Below are 24267 nucleotides of genomic sequence, written 5' to 3' on the forward strand. Positions count from 1 at the left end.
ACTATTATCACAAAATGGTAGTATAATTTATCAATTTTAATTGCATTAAATTTTTTCATATTATGTATTGTTTTTTTCTATTTCAGTAATAGTTGTGGTCCAATTTAAGACCTAGACCACACCTAGTAACTACTCGTTTTCGAACGTAGCCATGATTTTTTTTACACACAGGTGTCAATTTGACACTGATCTGACAGTATTTTTCTAAACAACCGACGCTGTTTGCGTACGGTATTCGTTGTTTTCATCTTGTGCTGTTTTTATGAAGCGTGTTTGGTGTAGTCTACGAAACCAGATAAGAACTATGGCTAACATTCCTCCAAGGAAAATTTCGCCATCCAGCAAGCCTTCTAAACAGGATGCCTCACCGCTGCAAATACTTCTACAGATGGGTTTTCCGAGACACCGGGCGTGAGTTTGACGAGTATGTTTGGTTTTATTTGTTATTTTGAGTTGCTGAAGTTGTTTTGTGTGTTGTAGATTGAAGGCTTTGGCTGCTACGGGGAACCGCAGCGTGCAGTTGGCGTCGGATTGGTTGCTGACGCACGTAAACGACACGTACATCGACGCGGATGAGCCGCGCGAGTACATTCTGTACGCGAACCCGACGGGCGCGCTGCTTACGCAACTGCACGACTTCTGGGCCAAGTCTAAGAAGTTGGGAGGTTGGAATGGAGCTCATAACTTCCCCCCTCATATTACGCTAGTCTCATTTTTTAAGGTAGGTAAAATTTGTATATGTTAAAAAAGTGATTATGCTGCTAAACAGTATTCCTGAATGGACATGCCCAGTATTAGTATTTTCATGTTTAATTTGAAAGTAATAATCATACATCGGGGTTTTGGGTGTCGTAATGTTCTAAACTAGCCAAAAGATAGGTAAAAATTAAAAGTAGGAACTATTTTTATATTTATTAGCACATTTGCAGCTTACTACCTATTTTTAATTCATAGTTTGGCAATTATTTTACAGTAAAAAAGTTGTAAAACACTATTTCTTTCAATAGGCTAAATTAGATTATATTTTGATATGGCAATAAAATTATTCATTCAGGCCCCTGATGAGACGTCCCTGCAACTGGCTAAAGCGGTGAAAAGTGTTATAGAGACAGTGGGGGACCCCCCGGCCTGCCCCCTGAAGCTGGACCCCTATATCTCACAGAACTTCATGGGACTCTTCGTGTCCGAGGAACATGCTGAGTATTTGAAAAAGATAGCAGTCCAGTACGTTAAGCAAGTTACAACCTTATGTAAGTTTAAAATTTACTTATTAATATTTTTATTTATCCTTCCTCTTTAGGGTTTGGATTTCTATATCAGTATGCTAGCAGTTATAAGTATTTGATGCTATATTTCTTCCACCCTGCTAATCACAAAAATATTTTGATACAAAAGGTATTATGAAAAAAAGAGATGTGGCTGTGAAAAGATTGTGAATGACTGCACTATTTGGTGTAAGAGGAATTAATTTGGTGTTGGATAGTAGCTAAATCTCTAGGCCTCCTTAGTGTCATATTATTGGCTATTTTTATCTACATATATCTTTCAAATCTTAGTGCTAGTACCCTTTTACTGGTTATTGAAAAAAAAGAAATAAGGTGCAAGGGAGACATTTTGACTGCACCATTTTAACTAATCGAAATATTTTCCATGTTGTACATTATTAACTACAGTGCTATACTGCCCTCCTAACAATAAGTGCAATAACTCATATTAAATTATCATTAAATAATATACTTTGTTTTCATACAATATGTCACACAAGCGACTGAGATTTCAAAATTAGTTATTGCACTTATCGTTAGGAGGGCAGTATATATGTCCAGATAACGAAAAAGATGTGTTGTGTGTGACTAGTTAATAATGTAAAACAAGGAAGATATTTCGATTAGTTGAAATTTCCCTGCAGTCGAATTGGCCTCCTGCACCTTAAATCTATAAAAAATTTAAATACACTATTCCTACTGTTATCAACTGCTTTTGCAGCTAGATTCTTACACTAAAAGCGATAGAGTCAGACCAAGAAAAGTATGCAGCGGATTTGATAGCCCACACAGTGCAAGTATTATTTTAAACATCAAACTTCTATGAAATTATGACATATAAATAACTGGCACTGTGAGGGCTATCAAAATCGCTGCAGACTTTTTGTGGCTTAGCTTTATGATGTATTAAAATACTAAGCATAGATTGTTTCCATACCTACAGTGGGTGTATCCATGGATACATATGAACACTTGGATGCCTTGGGGACATGCTTCCCCTGGTGCACAATGCCCCAAGAAAAACCAATTAAATGTAAGAGTAGACCCCTACCTTAGACTGCTTGTATTTTATTTATTTAACCTTTCATCCTTTTATTTATCAGTAAACTAGAGAGGTGGTAGAAGAGGCTGCATGTTCTTGTAAAGGTAAATAAAGCACACATTCTCATTATTGCTAGAAACTTTTAAGGCCCGTCTCAATATCGCGCGGCGGCCACGCGAGCAATGTTCGACCGCGGCAAACCTGTATTTTGGCTCGCGAGCCAATTTCGGCACCATCTTGAACTTATGCGCGGCGGCCGCGCGCAGCAGGCAGACATTATATCACAAAAATTATTTATTCGGAACAAAGTAAGCCAAATAGAAAAAACCGGGCAAGTGCGAGTCGGACTCGCGCACGAAGGGTTCCGTACCATAATGCAAAAAAAAAACCAAAAAAAGCAAAAAAAAAACGGTCACCCATCCAAGTACTGACCACTCCCGACGTTGCTTAACTTTGGTCAAAAATCACGTTTGTTGTATGGGAGCCCCATTTAAATCTTTATTTTATTCTGTTTTTAGTATTTGTTGTTATAGCGGCAACAGAAATACATCATCTGTGAAAATTTCAACTGTCTAGCTATCACGGTTCGTGAGATACAGCCTGGTGACAGACGGACGTACGGACAGACAGCGAAGTCTTAGTAATAGGGTCCCGTTTTACCCTTTGGGTACGGAACCCTAAAAATTGCTTGTTGTGATAATCACTACATTTACTGTTCCATAGAAACTGTTTAGTGCCATATAATTTAATTAAAGTACGACACTTTTCATTATCCATGTATGCTGCCGCGCGAGCCAACTGAAATATATACACACCCGTCCCAACTGCGCGCGAAAATTCCTTTGCCGCACGTCGAAAAATCGACAATGAATGGTTCGTCGCGCGGCGCGCTCGAGCGAGCCAATGATCGAGTTGGCTCGCGAGCCAGTCCGGTATCCATTGCGCGCGGCTGCCGCGCGAGCCAATGTTCGATAGCTTGCCGCGCGATATGGAGACGGGGTTTTACAATAATCAGTCGCTTTCGTAAAAACTAGTGCCTACGCCTATTCTCGAGATTAGTTGTCAAGCGGACCCTAGGCTCCCATGAGCCGTGGCAAAATGCCGGGTTAACGCGACGAATATGGTGACAATAATCTGTCATGTTAAATCAGCCTTAATAGTTAAATCAGCCTTAACTATGTCAAGATGTGATTTTTGACGATGTTATAAAATTATTATGCTGCTGGCAGATTTTTTAAAAATTTTATTATGTATTATTAAGCATGCAATCCTGCTTATTGCATTAACATGCATTTTTATCATTATTCTATTTTCGTTATTTTTTATTACTTTGCTGTAGTGTACTGTTATATTTTTAATCGCTTTTAGTCCTTGATTAGTTTAATAATTAATTTTTAACTCAAAATATTACTGATGTTCCAGTTACATAAAACATTACAGGTTTTAGACATTGCTTTGAATAGTTAGTTATATTAAATTTTTGCAACTTTTATATTTTGTAAAGAAATGTTCAGAAAATTCGATTTTCTAAAGAGGTGTACAGAAATAGTAAAACACGTATTACTATATCTTAACCTCCTGAGACTATTCATGTACATTAGAATGTACATATTTGTTGCAATCTAATTTGAACCTTGTATGAACCAAATAAAGTAGCATTTCTTTTGTTCCATTGCTGTTTAAAACAAACGAAATTCGTTTCAATTTACTTAAATAATAAAGTTCAAATTAAAAATTGAGAATCATTATATGTTGGGTCTTACAAGGTTAAATAATAGGAAAAAACAGCATAAAATGTATATTTGTTGCCATATTTATTTACACTGAATCACTTTCAACTGTAGCCATTAACTTGGAGGCGCACGTGAAGTCCCTCCACATCACCCTGGCGTACCACTTCGAGGTGGCGGCGTTCGACGGCCTTAAGGCGCTGGTGGACGAGCTGCAGCCCCTGGAGACGTCCAGCTGGGAGCTGCGACTATACTCCAGGGATCCCAAGTTCGCTAACCACCAGGTATGTGTCAATGTTAGACAGAATAAACTTGGAGACGTATGTAAAGTCCGTGCAGCGTACCACTTAGAGGTGGCGGCGTTCTACGGCCTTAAGGCGCTAGTGGACGAGCTGCAGCCCCTGGAGACGTCCAGCTGGGAGCTGCGACTATACTCCAGGGATCCCAAGTTCGCTAACCACCAGGTCTGTGTCAATGTTAGACAGAATAAACTTGGAGGCGCATGTAAAGTCCCTGCAGCGTACCACTTCGAGGTGGCGGCCTTCGACGGACTGAAGGCGCTGGTGAAGTATTGATAGTATAGAGGCGGGGTCTCAAAATTTTTCGACCCGGCAAATTTCAGCCAATAATACATTGCAGTTTTGCACTCGACCAAATGCAGGCAATAAGCCTGAATAAAAAGTAAACCAATACTGCTGTCAATCCCTTTTTTTTTCAGGATGTGAGAATAAATATTTAAGTTGTATTTATATTAGTCTCTTTTATTAGGTGCACACAGTGACGCAGGGCTACTCGCCGCTGGCGAGCGACGAGCTGGAACTGGTGCTCGGGGACTACATCTACATCGAGGAGAAGGCGTTCGACAGCTCGCCGGACGGCTGGGTGCCCGGCACCTCGTGGCTGACGGGTACGTAGCACTCCCTTGTACCACCAGGGGCACACAGTGACGCAGGGCTACTCGCCGCTGGCGAGCGACGAGCTGGAACTGGTGCTCGGGGACTACATCTACATCGAGGAGAAGGCGTTCGACAGCTCGCCGGACGGCTGGGTGCCCGGCACCTCGTGGCTGACGGGTACGTAGCACTCCCTTGTACCACCAGGGGCACACAGTGACGCAGGGCTACTCGCCGCTAGCGAGCGACGAGCTGGAACTGGTGATCGGGGACTACATCTACATCGAGGAGAAGGCATTCGACAGCTCGCCGGACGGCTGGGTGCCCGGCACCTCGTGGCTGACGGGTACGTACGTATGTGGCTGGGGGAATACAACGCGTTTTTAGCGGGTATTTAGGGTTCTCAAGGGTCGGCAACCCTTAAGTGGCTGCTCTGATGTTGGTAATGTCCATGGGCGATGGAGACCGCTTAACATCAGGCGGCTCATATTGTTAAAACAGCTGATTATTAATTAATGTCCTTGTTATAAATGTTGCTTTGCCTTATCGAGTTAACAATTGGTGAACAACCTGTAAAAGAGCTTATAAATAAAGGAATACGCATCTTAAGCTGTCCTGGAAAATTTAGGCCACTACACTTTACCCCATTTGGACCTTTAGTGGGTCCTTCAGTCTTTCAATCGATATTATGCGGCCTACAAAAGTGACGCGCCCCACTATACTGTAAAAAAATCCGCGACCATTGTTCTGCCTTTCGCTGTTTCTAACTACCACCTATAGAGGCCTTGGGGCAGTGACCCACAAATTGTAAAAAGTTCCCTAACCATAGACGGTCTAACTCAGATTACATGTCTGACGGTTGATGTGATTAATTTGGTAGGTACTGTGAAACATTTTACAATTAATTTTATTCGTAAATATCACAGACGTCCACACAGTACTTATTGTAAACTTGTAAAGAAATTTGAAATCATGACTTTACCCCTATAATCAGCTAGATTTATAAAATGGCAACACCAAGCCGCCGTGCCGTCAGCGGCACTCACACATTCGCGGTTTACTTCACAAACAAGCTGGTAGGACTATTTATAATCTGATCGTGACGTCACTATGGCTAAATTCATGAATTGCGTACGGTTACTGGCACTGAAGGAAGGTTAGTTTTTTTAAAATATACCTATTTCCAAATTGTACTTTACTTTTATTTAGCTGCTTGCTTTCGCGCGATTGTACTTTGTCCGTTGTTTTACTTTGGTTGTTATCTCTTTTCGTGACCTTGTTGTAAATTATTTGGATAGCGTCCAAACTTGTATTCGCCGGCCGGTGCCACAACAAAGAATTTGTTGCCTATGGTTACCAAAGTTGTTTTTTTGTATTTTGAGACTTATGTTAGAAGCCTTGGAGTTGTTATTTGTTTGGTATTATTTATATTTGCGGTGATAAGATATACACTGTTTATAAAAGTGGTTTATCTTCACAGTTTAATATATACACGGTGTTTTTATAAAACTTCGTTAACTTCGGCGCATGGAAGTACATTTAAGGTTATGTCATACCTACCTACCTATTTATTTTTTGTAATTTTTTTGCTTTAAAAATATATAAATGCTGCTTATATAGCGTTGCTGAAACACTGGCATTATATTTAACTATGATGACATCTCGTTAGCCCAAGATTGTGTTTGCGTTTGGTAGCAAATGTATGAACTCGTACTAAACACAAATTAATATGTAATCAGGCCCTAAGGCAAGTGCACACGGTCGAAAGGGCTATTAGACAATAATAAATTATTGATTATATTAGAATACCGGTGTCTTTAAAAAATAAACCTAATTTAAGACGAAACGGGAGCTGAGCTAAAAGTCAATTTTGAGATTTCAAGCTGAATATACCCGTCGCTCTGACGGGGCATAACCGCGGCGTGAGAGACTGTATTTGTGTGTGTAATGCACGCACACAGACGCGTGCGGTGCGCCCGTACTCGCGCTGGCGCGCACCTCACTGATTGCAATTTGCATTGTCACTTTTTAGGGTTCCGTAGCCAAATGGCAAAAAAACGGAACCCTTATAGATTCGTCATGTCTGTCTGTCTGTCTGTCCGTCCGTATGTCACAGCCACTTTTTTCCGAAAGTATAAGCACTATACTGTTGAAACTTGGTGAGTAGATGTATTCTGTGAACCGCATTAAGATTTTCATACAAAAATAGAAAAAAACAATAAATTTTTAGGGTTCCCCATACATAGAACTGAAACCCAAAAATTTTTTTTTCCTCAAACCCATACGTGTGGCGTATCTTTGGATAGGTCTTCAAAAATGATATTGAGGTTTCTAATATCATTTTCTTCTAAACTGAATAGTTTGCGCGAGAGACACTTCCAAAGTGGTAAAATGTGTGTCCCCCCCCCCTGTAACTTCTAAAATAAGAGAATGATAAACCTAAAATAAATATGATGATGTACATTACCATGCAAACTTCCACCGAAAATTGGTTTGAACAAGATTTGGTAAGTAGTTTTTTTTAATACGTCATAAACCGTAAACCCCAATTTTATTATGTTACTTGCTGTTACGGAACCCTTCATGGGCGAGTCCGACTCGCACTTGGCCGCTTTTTTTGTTACTGCTACTACTAAGTAGGGTAATTCGCCAGTAACTGGCCACTTTTAATAACTGGCCGCCCTAAACTAAAAATGAATCCTATTCACCTATAAACAGAATTAATTTTAGTATAAGGTTTCAATAACTTCAATAACTGGCCACCTTATACTAAAATTAATTCTATTTATAGGTGAATATAATTCATTTTTGGTTTGGGGTGGCCACTGACGAATTACCCTATTGCGATTGAACTTTTTTACTTACCCGGCTTACGTTTACGGAACTCGATATCGAATAGGGTAATTCGCCAGTAACTGGCCGCCCTAAACTAAAAATGAATTCTATTCACCTCTATACAGAATTCATTTTAGTAGGTATAAGGTTTCAATAACTGGCCACCTTATACTAAAATGAATTCTATTTATAGGTGAATAGAATTCATTTTTGGTTTGGCGTGGCCAGTTACTAATAGTGGCCTGTTACTGGCGAATTACCCTATTTATGTACTTAGTGGTTAATACTAGTATCAAGTAAGTATTTTTTTTTCAATAATGCTCAGAAACGAAGTATAGACATGACAAATATAAATATTAACGTCTTTGTAAGGCAGGATTGGACATTCTATAGAGTAAGAGTAAGTGTATGAAACAACCAATTCAGCTAGGACTAGGGAATGCAATCTAGATCTCGCAATTACGAGATCTCGCTAGATCTCGCACGTATTTTCGAAATTTAACCTAGTTGACAGGAAATCTCGATATATGCAATCTCGGACGAGATCTCGATTAATATTTTCGAGATCTCGAACAAGACTGAAAGTGAAATACTTTGTTTTAAGTAATATATGACCTTAGATTCATGTTGTTCAGGCAGTGCTTTTATGTGTCCGGCTTTAGCTCTATTATTGTTACGCAGTTTCTAAGTAAAGGTAAATAGTGGTTTAACATCGATAGCATTTCATAGAAGTAAAGTAAAAATTAAAATTGATTTTATGTTAAATGTCAATTTAATTTGTTGTTGTTATTTTCAAAATATAACATGAGGTACCTTAAATAAGTAGTATGTCGGCGGCATATCGTAAAATCGTAATCGTAGGCGTATCATGAAACGCCACCATTTCCTGATCTAATATTAACCCAGGCATATCACGATCTTCCTTATGAAAGAGACGGCAGATCCATCAGAGCAATGCATTCTTTGATATTCCTAGCTTCATAGCGGGCGCATTGTAAAATAATTGATCGAGAAATCATATATTTTCAATGATTTTGTAAATTACTACAGTTATGACTACGGTTATTAGAAACCAATTATAGTAGGTTTAATATTCTTTCTAATGGTATGCATCACCAATTGATCAGTTAAATAGAACCCGAGAAATAATGATCGGCTGAGGTCGGTCGCCCGCCATTTACGTGACGGAACAAAATTCATCATTACTTTGTTATATAATATCATACAGCAATAAAATTTATGTTTTTGGAAAGCTAATGAAATTTTTCGTATATTTTATAATAACATTGATTGCGGTAAAGTTATAATTTATTGAGTTAGACGCATGTTTTGTCAGTACTTATGCCATCCATGCACGGTAAAAAATCATATATTTTAAATATTTTGTAAATGACTACAGTTATGACTACGGTTATTATAAAACAATAATTGCACGTTTAATACTCTTTCAAACGACATCTCACACGAACCGATCGGTCCCATAGGACTAAAGACGTGAACAAATATCAATGCTGGTCGGCCGCCCACTTTTTCCTTTTTTTCGACACGTCCCCCCCCCCTCTATAAAATAAAAACCGGTCTATTCATATTCTGGAGACCACGAGGAACACGTCCATACCAGTTTTAGGTATTTAGAAGAGATGTCGACGAAAATCGTGAAGGAGACGACTTTTGTTTAATTTGCCTATAGACTATAGGAATATCAGAATATCACACCTTGAGGTTTGCACAAAATGGCTGGTGTTCGCTAGGCAGATCATGAAATGTCGGCGTTTTATTATATTCCTAGGAATATCTCGATACGCCCGATTTTACGATGTCTATATGTATGGAATTCTTAGAGATTATTGATTAAAACAACACATTTTTAGTTACTTTGTCAAATTCGATCTCGTCGAGATATTAATCTCGATCCCGAAAACCTGACTGTCGAGATCTCGAAACACCCAATCTCGATTCGGATTTTTCGTGCGAGATCTCGAATCGCCAATCTTGGTGCGAGATTGCATTCCCTAGCTAGGACCTTAAATTGCTCGACAATTACGGAGCGTGACTGTACCTAAAAATTTTGTACACCCATAACCATGCAATAAAATATTTTTGATTTTGATTTCTAATTTGAAATATTAGAATCAAAAAGTTCAAAATAAATTGTACCTATGTAACTACAAAAATGTGTTCCCTCTCAACGCAAAACCCCTTGTGTCTTAGGAGGATCTAGATATTTTCACACAAGACGGTTTATCGATAACTTCTTACATCACTAGATTAAATAAATAATAAAATAAAAAATAAAAATAAAAAATAAAAAAGCCTTTTATTTCTTGCATATTACAATGTCAAACGTGAATTAAATTTACAATACAATTTATTAAATGTTTTCTAATAGTCAGTTTTATTAAATGTTTGGTCACTTATGTTGTTATTTGTTTTTTTTTTACTAGGTGAATTAAGCAAGAACCCCCTCTCAGGTAAAGGCCTCCTCCAGAGTAAGCCAGTCGGATCTATCCTGTGCTATTTGTATCCAGTTTGTCCCTGCGACTTTTACTATCTCGTCTGACCATCGCGTGTATGGTTTGCCGCTGTTACGCTTTCCTGGTGGTCCTGGCCATGTCGTTACTTGTTTTGCCCATCTATTGGACTTCATCCTGGCGACATGTCCTGCCCATCTCCATTTTTGTTTTTTTGCGTATTTGAGCGCGTCTATCACGTTAGTTTTGGATCTGATAATACTGTGCTTGATTTTCTGGATTTTTCTAATATTTGTCATACTCCTTTCCATACTTCTTTGGCATGTAATTATTTTGTTTTTAATATTTTTGGTAAATTTCCAGGTTTGCGCGGCGTACGTGAGCGATGGTAGTAAACAAGAGTCCATGATTTTCTTTTTAAATTTAATAGGAATTGTGCTCTTCAGTATTTCTTTTTGGCTCCAGAATTTGTTCCACGTGATCTTGATTCGCCTGTCAACTTCATGTTCGCTATTTTTCATGTCAAATGAGATTTGCTTTCCGAGGTATACATAGTTATTAACGTACTCCATTTCGGTATCTTCAATATGCATTGGTTGTTGTGTACTATTCGTCATTATTTTTGATTTGCTGAAATTTATTTCTAGCCCTGTCACTCTACTGGCAGCCTGCAGGGTGAGTATCATGTGTTTTAGGTCTGAAAAGCGTTCTGAAAGCAAGACGATGTCGTCTGCGAATCTTAGGTGATGTAGGTAGCTACCGTTTATAGGCAATCCACGGCCAGACCAATTCAGCTTGCTAATTATCGACTCTAGCACTGCAATGAATATCTTTGGTGATATTGGATCGCCTTGCCTTACGCCACGTTCAATTTGTATTGGTGGGCCGATTGTTTCGAGTTGGACTCTACTCGTAGTATGTTTGTAGAGTTGTTTTAAGATATCAATGTACTGGAGCTCTACTTGTTGTTCTTTTAATGCCTCCCATATTGACGAGTGAGATAGGGTATCAAAGGCTTTTTGATAATCTATGAAGGCAATATATAGCGGCCTCCGGAATTCCTGGTATTTTTCAATTAGAAGCTCTACTGTGTGCACATGATCTATCGTTGAGAATCCGCTTCTAAAGCCTGCCTGTTCAACTGGTTGACATTTTTCTAAAGTTTTGCTTATTCTTTTTTCTAAAATCGATGAAAAAAGTTTGTAGAGACTTGGCAGTAAACTAATAGGGCGGTAGTTTGCAATGTCATTGGGGTCGCCTTTTTTATATAAAAGAATAATATTGGATTCCGACCACTGAATTGGTGTTACTGCTGTGTCAAGTATTAGGTTAAAGAGGTGTGCAAGTGGGTGGGCAAGAAATGTAGCGGCGTATTTTAATGCCTCATTGCTTATTTTGTCTGGGCCTGGGCTTTTTTCTAATTTCAGTTTCTTTATTTGCTGTATCACCTCGATTTCGTCGATTGCTTTGACTTTACTGATATTTAATGTTCCCTCTTGTTCCAATAGACAGTTGTCAGGTGACTTTTTTTCTTGATATAATCTCTTGTAGAAGTCTGTTGCTACAGTTAAGACGTCGTTTCTTTTGTGTGTTATTTTATTTGATGTTTTTATTCCTTCTATCCAAGTTTTATGCGTTCTTAGTTCATTATACGCTTTCTTTAAGCTTCCAGATAAGGTGAGGTGTTTTTTGAATACTTCTTGTCTATGGTTTTTGTAATCGTTTTTGATATTTTTGCTGATCAATTTATAAAGTGCGCTCAGCTCTTTTTTCATTAATAATGATTTCGGTTTAGTGTTTTGAAGCTCGTGTCTTCGTTTCATTAGTTTTTTTGTGTTTTCAGTAATCGTCGAGTTTGCCGGATGATCTTTTCTAGCTTGTTGCGCTTTTTCGAGACTTCGTATGATGGCGTGTGCAATCTTGTCATGGTAACTTTGTACTGTAGTATTGGCGTCGTAGTCCAGAAGGTCTGTCTTAAAACATTCTATGGCTTCTGTGTATGCCTTGATTTCATTTTCGGTTTTTAATAGACTTTTTGGTAATTTGTTGTAGTTGGCTCTACTTTTTCTGTTGTGTTGAAGATTTATCGTGCCTCGTACTGGTCTGTGGTCCGATGGGTACATTGTGTTAATAACTTCGATGTTTTGAAACCATTTTGGTTGATTGGATAGGATGTAATCAATTTCGTTTCTGGTGTCGCCATCTGGTGATCGCCAGGTCCATCGTCGGCAGTTTCTTTTTTTAAAGAACGTGTTGAGTATGGATAACTTGTTTTCGTATGCGAATTGAATTAATGTCTCTCCTCTGTCGTTTCTTGTTCCGTAACCATGGCGTTTTGTTACTAAATACTCATCAGGTTTAGGTTGGCCAATTTTTGCATTAAAATCGCCGATTATGATTATGTGCTTCCCTGCAAGTGTAAGCGCCTTTTTGATTGAGTCATAGAACATTGATATTTCGTTGTCGTCTGCCGATGTGGTTGGAGCGTAGACTTGAATAATATCGATTTGTAAGTTGCCAATATTCAGAGTTATAAGAGCTATTCGTTCACTTAGCCCTACAAAGCGATCTATACTGTTTTTATGCTTTTTTTTCACGATAAAGCCGACGCCGTATTTCCCAGGGGTAATACCCATCGTGCAGAGTATAAACTGTTCGTATTCTTCTATCGAGCACCCAGGTCGCCTGACCTCGCAGATGCCCATAACATCGAAGTGTATATTTTTCACTGCTTCCCATAATTCCATTAATTTTTCATGTGTTGATAGCGTCCTTACGTTGAACGTCACGATGTAGAGTTTGGTGGAGTAGTCATGATTGTTTTTCTCTGGAGGGTTTCGGTCATAATCTCCCTCGGTGACCAGCCGGCGTGGGAGATATTGTATGGTTTGTTTTTTTGGTGCTTGTTTCTGTGCTTGAGAAGATCGACATCACTAGATTATCGACATTAAATGTCGACTATTGCCCATCACTTTTCTGGCTGTGTACGTATTTAGAAACTTGACTCCGCCCCTAAAATTAGTGCGATAGGGACAACTGCAGCTGAGGCGAAAAATCTTGCGTAAAAATGACAAAAATCGAGCTTTCGTAGTCCTCTTTTTCCTCCTCCAAAACTTAACCAATCGTAACCAAATTTGGAAATCTAAATGATTATGAAATTATCTGTGTCGGACCGTTTTGCTTTTTTGGCTAATTGATATCAGTTTTGAATACCACGCCTCTCATTGCGGGATAGTCAATTAGGCCATTTTGGCCATTTTTGAAGGGCTCTTGCACCTTAAAAAACAAAAATATCACAAAAAGCAAAACGGTCCGACACAGATACTGACAATATTAATCTGTGTTGAAAAAATCATTGCTCTAGCTTCAAAAACCACGGAGGAAAACGAGGAGTACGTTTGTATGGAGGAATGACCACTCCTGTTGGCTCTTAAGCTTAGGAATGCACTCTTAAAAATAACCGAGTTTAAAAAAATACGGTGTACAAACAGCAACACTTACAACCTTATTACAAAAGGCATAAGGTCCACCGAAGAGTGTGGGCGATGGTATGTACCTAACTATTGATGTATATACTTCTAAAAGGAAGTTTCCGAATATATTATTGTTTAAAGAGTGTATAGTTAGTGCAAATACTTCAGTAGCGATAGTATCACTGGAACAATGCACACGGATAAAGGTTCTAACTCGATCTAAATGCAGATCAAACAAACCGTCTGTTTTTGTGCTATAAAATAGCACGTTTCAGGGTTGGTTTTATCTAGACCAGCGGTCGGCAACCGGCGGCCCGCGGGCCGCATGCGGCCCGCGAACCTCTCGCTTGTGGCCCGCGAGCCTCCCTGGCTATTTTGTATGTAATATTGGCAAACGACAAAGTCTGCTAAAGTCACAAATATTACCCAAGTGCGGCCCGGGTCAACTTCGTTAACTACTATGTGGCCCTTGGCTGCTAAAAGGTTGCCGACCGCTGATCTAGACTAATGGAGATAGCACGATGTTTTAGTCTCGGTTAGGGTTTGCAATCCGGATCCGAAATGTATGAAATTATCCGGATCCGGATCCGGATCCGCGGATCTTCCCATACATTTCGGATCCGTCGTGCAAACCCTAGTCTCGGTCTACTTATAAGTAAACAAATAATTTGTAAGTTTCGGGCAGTTATAACATTTATTGGTTAACCAACCAAATAGAACACTGTATCAGTCACTGAACGACTTGACTTTAACCTATTTACCTTATTTGATCGTGTAATGTTTCCATCTACCCTCAACTGGCTTCAGGAGCCATTTGAGGGTAGATGCTGTTTACTTTTATTTAAATACCTAAAGATACAGATTATAGGGTTGCCCAACTAAACATGAGCGGTTTTTCACACAACTGGTTTGCGGTACACGGATCTGCGGGCGCAGCACGGTTCCATTTTTATCGACTATCACTATGCGCGTCCCTTTCGCACTAACATACTTGTTAGAACGTGACAGGCATGGTGACAAGGGATAAAAACGCGACCGTGCTACGCCGCCAGGTTATTTAGGTTTTTAAATAACACCGCACTTGTCTCTCATCTAAAAAGTGAGACATTGCTTATTTTGCTGTAAAAATAGTAGATTGTTAACCAAGGGTGGAAAGGCACCCATTTCTGTCGAGGTAGTTTGGCGCTCGAACGCAGTGAGAGCGCCAATAGTCCGAGACAGAAATGGTGCCTTTCACCCGAGTTAAACACTCTACTTTTCATATCGAATGCGAGGAAACCAAACAAGACAAGGCAATTTCGCAAAATCAGTAATGGAAGTACCTAATAGATCTACGGCCATGATTTATTTTCCTTAGGACTTACTTGCAATCGGAGACTTTACAGGTGTGATTAATGACCCCTAGCGAAAATCATTTAGATTGCAATATTTACGAAAACACACATTTTTTAACAAACTGCAGTATTTTTTAAATGATTTGTTCATTATAGTATGAAAATCAGCGGGATTGCCTCTTACTTTTTAATTTTATATTTTTTCGTTCTAAAAGCCGCAACAGACTACCGGACCGCACCACGACCTTGGTGCGCCGCACCACGTAATAACATAATAAAAGTATTTTAAATATTAAATAACAATTTAATTAATAATATAAGTAATTTTTTTCTTGTGTTTTATTTTATTTTCATGAATATAGTGCTAAAAATCTTTAAAAATCAATTTAATATCGTGCAAACGTTTAACTGTGGCTGTATAAGACTCTGCCTTTGCCCATTTACGCAAGTGTAAGGTTTAAAAAAATATTTTTGGTGTATTCCTTTTGGTTCCCGCCTTATGAAATCGAGTAAATAGAATTCAACGAAATAAATCAAGAATAATTTGTTTTTAACAATTCACTTATATCATTTTTTATAAAAAAAAGGATCAACGTGGGATTAATAAAATTAAACAATTACCAATTGTTCCAGGCGAGGAAATAAAGACACTATTTTTCCATTTTGTTTCCACCCAGTTGTTCGTGGGACGGGGACGCAGAGGAGTACACCACTTTTCTGCACTAGAGCATAAACGTATCACTTTCTGCGCACCTTTTAGAACAACAACGACCCACTTTCAGAGCATGAGATATGAAAACATGCTTTGTGAGCTGTAGACGTTGCGAAGATAACTTTGAACTGAAAAAAATGACTGCAAAATTTTGAAAAAAATCCAAAAATCAAAAATGACGATTTAGCAAAAAAAAAATTTTTTGTCATCGAGCCTTTTCACAAAATTTCATGAAAATCTGCTGACAATCGCGTCCTGAAGTGAAGAGGAGAACATCCGGACATATGGATGAAACATTATTGACAAAGTTGAAACTTAGACCTTCGCTAAAGCTCGGTCAAAAATGGCGGAAAACGCCAGTTATTTTAAACAGACAAAAAAAATTGGTGGACATCTTACATAGATCAACCCAGCCCCAAACTAAGCAAAGCTTGTACTATGGGTGCTAGGTGACAAACATTAACTCTTTGCTTTAAGTTACTAGGTTTGTGTCGTTATCTTATCAAAATCAGTGCATGTTGCATACGGTATTCAATGTCTTGATTAAACACAATGGATGATTAATTAGTACGAGCCCATTGTCTCAAGTTGTATAAGTTTGAACTTTACGGTAATAAAGTCTATTTTATTTAATCGTATGGCTATATAGTTACACAGTGTTGCCAACTTGGCATAAATGATGCCAGATCTGGCATATTTTCACTCGCTTTGGCACCAAAATTTTCCATTTAGCATCTGGCATATTTTTTAGCATAATTTAGTCTAAGCCAAGTTTGCACCAACTTGGCAGCAACAATATGCGCCATCGCCTTATGTGGTTCATATTTTCATAAGAATTTTGACTTTTGTGGACGGATGGACGTCGACGGACTATATAAAGCTGGTCAAGCAGATCTTGTTAGTAAAAAAGTGGCGGGAAAATTGAAAAATGTATGTGTTTTAAGTGTCTAATTTCAAGTTTCAATTTAGCATTTTATTCAGCTTATTTCAAAAAACTTTGACATAATTTAGACATTAGTCTAGCATTTTTTCAAAATCCGAGTTGGCAACACTGTAGTTACATAGGCAAAATTACTTAGTCCTAGGAACCGGCTCCCGGACAATTTACGTAATTTAAATTTGATTAGTTAAATTAGAATTGAAATTTCAACAACTCAAAAATTACGTATGTCACATACAGAACCCTAAAAACATTGCCATGAGCTCATGAGTGATGATCACGGCGTGTTCATGATCACTTGATCGGCTACACCGCTCCTCAAATACGCTGACACACCGTGAACGACAACTACAAGATAGTGATATCACTGCGCATGGGCAGGTGTTTAGCTGATCATGAACATGCCGTGATCACGACTCATGAACTCATGACATGACAATGATTTAGGGTTTCGTAGCTGAAAAGCGTGGTGTGTGTTCCAAATTACGTTTTATCCTCGTAACTCTCGTAAGTCCCCGCGTGCTTGTACGAGTACAAATTAAATTCGAGTTTTGAACTCTTACAGAAATAAAAGAAAGTTCCAAATTCAAAAGCGCAAAAATTGACGTGGGTTTTACGAGGTTATACAATAGTAGCAACCCGGCTTCGCACGGGTTATACTAAACCTTAACAAATTATACATCTAAACCTTCCTCAAGAATCAATCTATTGAGAGGGGAAAACCGCGTGAAAATCCATTCAGTAGTTCTTGAGTTTATCGCGAACATAAACACACAAACAGACACGCGGCGGCGACGAGTGATTCTACATACGTATAGGTAATTCATAATTGCGAGATTTGCGAGGCAAATGGTGGTTTGCTGTGTATGTATGCTATTTTGAATTTTAAGTCATTGACATACGATTCAACATTTAGTTTTTATTTTCTCATTTTGTAAAAGGTCTTATTCGCATTGTAAATAAAGCCGCTGTCCGATACTGTGGCTTTGGCTTTTACAGATACATAGTAAGCGCGGTGCATGCACAAGTTTGTTACCTTATTGGAAGTTTTTCCTATTATTAACTAGGATAGGACTTAGGAGGCCCTACACTGAAACCTGTAATTTTATTTTTGGAAACAAGGTTTTTGGGTTGTTTAAGTTTTTAGCTGTTAGACTTATATCGACCTGGATATTGACCGGGATTACCTTTTTTGAGCTCCTGATACTTTGACGCAGTTACATGCATCTAGTTCTCGGGTAACTGCGTCGAAATATGTGGAGCTTAAAAATAATACAGTCAATATCCCGGTCGAATTAAGTCAGGTTTGGTCAGGTGAAGTGAAACTAACCGTGAATCATATAAAACTGTTTCTAGAACAGCTAGCTGTTGTCTGAATTTCAACCATATACACACTAGGCGGAAAATTGCATTTTAAACAAGCGCGTTTCTTCTGAATCACAATGGAAGACGTCCTTTCAGTAGCCAGCCGCACTGTCACCTTAGCAGACCTAAATGTAACCTTAGTTTATCTCTAGAAGTATAGAGTAGGAATTATAGGTATCCTACTCGATGCAATAATTTATTAATGCCAAGTTGAAGGCCGTATCGTATAGCAATCGTGACATCTGACAGTTCGCTGCATCTGACGCTTCAGGCTAGAATTTTTATCAATATTAAGCCGTTACTAACATCATACGTTAATAAAGAATACATTTTATCTACTTCCATATCATAACTTCCCTATTATATGTTCAGAAGCGATAAGCTAATGGCCAGATTGACACACCTTCATCTGTGATTGAATCGTCATTTTTACTTTACGTTATCGATAACCGATATTTTAATTTCACTCAAAATTAGAACATCTCTGAGAAAGAATAAGAAATTTATTTGGCCTCTATTATAATATCAGTCAAGGGTCGAGGTGTAGTTGTTTTTAATTCAGAGATAATCTAGAGTTGGGGCCAGACTGCCATATCGTTTAACATCAAGTAACGTGCGAGATATGAATTGTTAGCAACTGACACCTATCGAATAAAACTTCATCTCGACTGATATTACTCGTAGAATAGAGGCCAAACGTCTTTGTTTCTCAGAGATGTTCTAAAGTTGAATGTTATTAAGGTATCGGTTATCGATAACGTAAAGTTAAAATTACGATGCGCCCACTATTTAATACAGGTTTGTTATTATAGGTAGTTAGCTTATCGTATCTGAATATATCACATATCCCACCTCCCTATTAAAATGATTAAAATGTTATGTTAGCTCAGCAATCTCAGCATTACAGAGTATTCTAGTTCTCAAGGCCAAGTTGAAAGCCGCGCTGTGTCACGACAGACACTGTGGGGTTTTTATCAGTATAAAGCCATTGCTACACTGTTCAGTATTATATGTTAAATTGTAGCACAGGTTTTAAAGTACATGGTCTTCCAGAAGATTTTGCTGTGCATTAATATTGTAACTGGATAAATTTCATGAAAAATGTTTAATAGTGTTGATTGCCTAGATTTTAGGATTTAATTTAGTATTTATATTTAAGTACAAACAGCAACACTCCTAACTGTACATTGGTGGACCTTATTTACGAAAGGCATATTAAGATCAAAAAATAAATACAGTCAGCAGTAAAAGTTGTCACGGGAACAACACGGGTGTACAAAAAATGAAAGCATACAATTTTGTCGTTAAAATAATACGAGCGTGTGCATGTCATTTTGACACCACCACACCGTAACTAGGTATTTATCTGACTGAACGAAACTAAACAAGTACCATCACCCACACTTTTAACTGTACATCGTACAGTATCGTGTGTAGGAGTGTTGCTGTTTTTACATACTCGTACAATGCAAAAAAACTATATTTGAAATAATTTCCCTTGACTTGAATAATCTTTACTTTATCTTTTTTTTTCTGTTTTTTCTTTCAGAGTTTTTTTTCGCTCTTTAGCAATAAGACTGCCTGTTGTTTACCTCTACTTGCGTTACTGTTTTCTTTCTGTATTATTTTCTTCTATTGAGTTGTGCAATAAAGAGTAGGTATTTGTATTTTTGTATACTTTTCATCTTTTCGTAGTTGATACCAATAGTGTAAAATGAGCGTTGTAACGTTATCAGGTTAGTCACCGCGGTAGGCTGATTGCTATGGTTTATAAGAAATGGTTAGTGATTCCGTCTCCACTCGACTCTCGAGTCCCACTCAAGTGTGCAGTCTAATAGAGTACTATATCTGTGTTGTGTGGTCTATTTGTCGGAAAATTTTCTGATTTTAAAAGGTATCTATGTCTTAGTCTTACATAGTTAACGTTTATATTGACAGTTTTTTTGGCATTTTTATGTAATGTGTTTAGGGTATTCGAACGAAGAATTTTTACGATTTTTTATGATTAAAGGTCGCGCTTTTCCCATTATTAGTAATTTGATGTATGTACTTAGACAGCTGTTATGTAAATAAAAAAAATACATAATTCTTTATTTCATAAAAAACTGTACATATCATTTGAAGAATAGTATCTCCCGGTAAGCAATATATTTGCCTGTGTTGGGAGGCACCGCTCTTCCGTGATTATTGAAAACTAACTAATACTAAGCTATACTATTTACAATTCTCAAAACATTTACTACCTATACTACATATTTACAAACAATCACTAAGCCAGGCAATGTTACTAGTAATGCATTGTACTCGTAGACTATGTTGAGTCTAAGTTGGTCGCTGGTTCATAATTTAAGACGAAACAGGAGCTGAGTTTTAAATATTTTAGGTTAATATACCCGTCTCGCTAACGGAAGCGGCTCCTAAAACTAGTGCGATAAGGACAAGACGAAAAATCTCGCGTAAAAATCTCAAAAATTGAGGTTTCGTACTCAACTGTTTCCTCCTCCAAAACTTAACCAATCCTAACCAAACTTGGAAATGTAAATGATTATGAAATTATCCGTATCGGACCGTTTTGCTTTTTTGGCTAATTGATGTCAGTTTTGATACTACGCCTCTCATTGCGTCATAGTCAATTAGGCCATTTTGGCCATTTTTGAAGGGCTCTAGCGCCTTAAAAACAGAAATACCAAAAAAGCAAAACGGTCCGACACAGATATTGACACTATTAATCTGTGTTGAAAAAATCATTGCTCTAGCATCAAAACCCACGGAGGAAACAGTCGAGTACGTTTGTATGGAGAAATGATCACTCCTGTTGGCTCTTAAAAAGCATAAATCAAAATATATTTAATATAAATAATTCGATTTATTCCCTCGTTGTTCTAAGATGTTGTTGTTGGTACGGTAAATCATACCACGCCGTCACTTCACTTGATCCAGTAGATTATAATAATGATAATCGTGTCGTCTTGAATCGTCTACGGTCCATTCGATCCCAACTATTTGCTAGTCATTCGTTTTTTGTGCCAACCTCAATCCGACCTTAACACTTAACAATTAAGTCGTAATTTGTTTGACTAGGAATACGCTATTGTAATCAAAGAGGAAGTCAAATCAGCGTTTTAAACTGTAAAGCCTAACGCTTTTTACAGTAACGTAAGAAGTTGTTTACTTCATCACTTGTAAGCAAATTTCAACCTTATTACTTACGAATATTGTCGTGATTAGTTTGCTTTGCCACATCAATGTAACAAGCGTAATTAGAACTTTGTTCCTTTCTTGAAAGGTGTTTAATTGCTGGCAAATGCATCTGGATGCTTCAGATATTATTTTAAGTGGACCCCTGTGCAAAAAAACGAACTTTTAAAATAAAAAATAAATTGTAATTCATCACAATACACATCCCCTCGCCACGGGGACTTCACAAACACCTTTGAATTTCATCGCATATGTACACTGGCGTTCTAAAGTGCATGGAGATGTTTCAACCGTAATACTAAGGCTTTAAGGTCGACATCTATCCATGCACTTTTGAACGCCACTGTACGAGTATGCAGGTTCCCTTACGATGTTTTCCTTCAATGTATCTTAACCTTATCTCCATTGAATCAAACTGTTATTTGATCAGTCATAATTTCTATGCCTTTTTAACCTATCCTAAAAACTTTGGCGCACTTGCAAGCGTTTGTGATCTTTATCTCCGGTGAACAGAGTTGTTATTTGCATGTGCTGGATGTGTATTTAAGCCTGTTTTCAGGCGTAAGCGGCTATTTGCCGGCTGTGTTCACGCGGCGCACGGCGGAATCAGACGCGTGGACGCTACACCGCGCTATATCGCTTGGGAATAACAGCGGTAAGGAAAATATTGTTAATATTTAATGTTTAACAGTTTTGACACCTAGCACTATTGCAAGGTGTCGAAACAAAAGTCGAGTTCTGTTTTATATGGTTGCCCGATCACTGGTAATAGCGTACTAACACGTTTTAGGCTGGATTTATTAGCGTGATAGTAGTTCATAATTCAATGTTAGTAATACACTCATTGAGTAAATATATGTAGGTACAATCGCCTGCGCTCGCTGTGTTCCACCCTTAGGGCTATACTCGTTTGAACGGTTTGAACGCCTTGCAGGTAGCCGCTCGGTTGCAAGGATTAAGGCATTTTTTTCTTAACTGGAACATCGCGAGCGCAGGCGATTGTACCTAAAAAATGAATGAATTGTTTATGATAGTAATTATTTTACAGAATTGACCGATATTGTTATATGTGAACCGTGGTTTTCTGACAATGAAGATTTTTTTCTTAATTTTCATGCGTCAGTTATGTAATTGTCATTTAATTCTGCCCTGCTTATTGTATGTGCAGTACTTGCATGAAAATCATCGTTTAAATAAAGAACTTATTCAAAGAGAACAAGATAAACAATTGCATGACTTTTCAACTGCGATTACTGCATATGTTGTTAGCACGGCAGAATTAGCACTTATCTTTCCAATGTTTAGCCTGCTTTTAACAATATTATCGATTCCTGATATTACAATTGCATGCATTAACATGATACAAATCGGATAAAGCATTATTCGTGTAGAAGATAAACCTTTCATTATAAAGCTTACATGCCGATATGAGAAACACGTGTTGTGTGTTTACTATTTAGAATTTAGGTAACATATCTCGTTGATCTCGTTTGTTTACAAACAGTAACTACTCATGCATAGATGTTTACTTCGCTATAACTAATTAATATTATCGTAACCTTAGATAATCATAAAATATTGCCTACCTGATGGAATACTAGAGTCGGACCAAGAAAAGTCTGCAGCGGATTTGATAGCCCACGCTGTGCAAGTGTTATTTATACGTTATAATTTCATAGAAAATTGACGTTTAAAATAACACTAACATTGCGTGGGCTATCAAATCCGCTGCAGACTATTCTTGGTCTGACTCTAGTAGTAGGTATACCTATTTGTGCAAGATTCCCTTTTTTTGCTTAATTAGTTTAGTTCCCACCACGAACGGAGTTGATGGTTCCTACTGGTGCCGCTTCCATTCTGGAAAATAAACTTAACATGCGTTGACATGTGTCAATCCATGCTCGAGTCACAGTCATTCGAGTCGAGTGGTTCAGGCAAATCAATAAAAAATAGCATAGGTACTTTTATCAGGGACGCTTAAATGGGCTAGGTAACGTTAATCATCTTTAACTATTCAACCGCTGTTGAAAACGAAAACGTTAATGAAACTTCCGTCATAATTCATAAATATCTTTACAAGTTAACGTTCCAAGAATATATTTACACAACCTTATTAACAGTGTTTTAGAGACGCGTAGGTAAATATATTTTTGGAACGTTGACTTGTATAGATGTCTGTGAACTCGACTGTATCACACACAAGAGTTACTGTCATGGTAAATTATATAGCTACAGTACATTTACTGCCATCTTTCGACAGAAGATTAAAACTGTTAGAACGTCATTTGACTTTGATCATTATTCTTTTACAGTTGCCTCCAGAAACTCGCGAACTAAATTGACATAAGTTTGACAAATAAAATGATACCAGGAATAGCAAAGAAAAAATAGTCAGGGGTATATGTCGATAAAATGATATCGATAAGTAAGATGCACTTACTACCCATGTGATAATTAATTATAAAGGGGTAACGATTTCGACTTGTATGAATGTGACGAGAAAAGTGGTTCATCATCATCATCATCTCAGCCATAAGACGTCCACTGCTGAACATAGGCCTCCCCCTAGAAAAGTGGTTGATTCGATTGTAAGATTGTGACGTTACCAATCAAATCACGAGGTGCGGATGTGAAACTGACAATTTTCAATGTTAAGACGAAACAGGAGCTGATTTTAGGTAAATATACACATCTCGCTAACGGAAGCGGCTCCTATAACTAGTGCGATAAGGACAATGATTCGGTTAAATTATGTTTTGATGTATAGGCAAGACCCGGGACCCGGGACCCGGGACCCGGGTATGTCCTTAAACTACGTCCAGGACCCGGGTATGTCCTTAAACCACGTCCAAGACCACCGGTGGACGGGCAGCAGCGTCCCTCAAGTTCGGTGTACTCGACTGCGATCGCCAACCCGCCTGCCAAGCGTGGCGATTATGGCATTCACCCCCCAAAAAAGGGGGAGGCCTATGTTCAGCAGTGGACGTCTTATGGCTGAGATGATGATGA

At 38.1% G+C, this 24267-nt stretch overlaps 1 protein-coding gene across 1 annotated transcript in view; it reads left to right on the forward strand.

Annotated features, from left to right (window-relative positions):
• The first annotated feature begins 196 nt into the window (after positions 1-196).
• LOC134673183 (ecdysteroid-phosphate phosphatase) overlaps positions 197-24267 on the forward strand; it is a 34715-nt gene continuing 10644 nt past the window's right edge. The window contains exons 1-7 of the mRNA XM_063531138.1: positions 197-411; positions 481-721; positions 1055-1250; positions 2209-2298; positions 4152-4501; positions 4806-4944; positions 21818-21913. Coding sequence (XP_063387208.1) covers positions 263-411; positions 481-721; positions 1055-1250; positions 2209-2298; positions 4152-4501; positions 4806-4944; positions 21818-21913 — 1261 coding nt within the window. The 5' untranslated portion in view covers positions 197-262. The remainder of the gene's footprint in view (positions 412-480; positions 722-1054; positions 1251-2208; positions 2299-4151; positions 4502-4805; positions 4945-21817; positions 21914-24267) is intronic.

Source organism: Cydia fagiglandana, chromosome 18, assembly GCF_963556715.1.
Source record: "Cydia fagiglandana chromosome 18, ilCydFagi1.1, whole genome shotgun sequence".
Taxonomy (NCBI): Eukaryota; Metazoa; Arthropoda; class Insecta; order Lepidoptera; family Tortricidae; genus Cydia; species Cydia fagiglandana.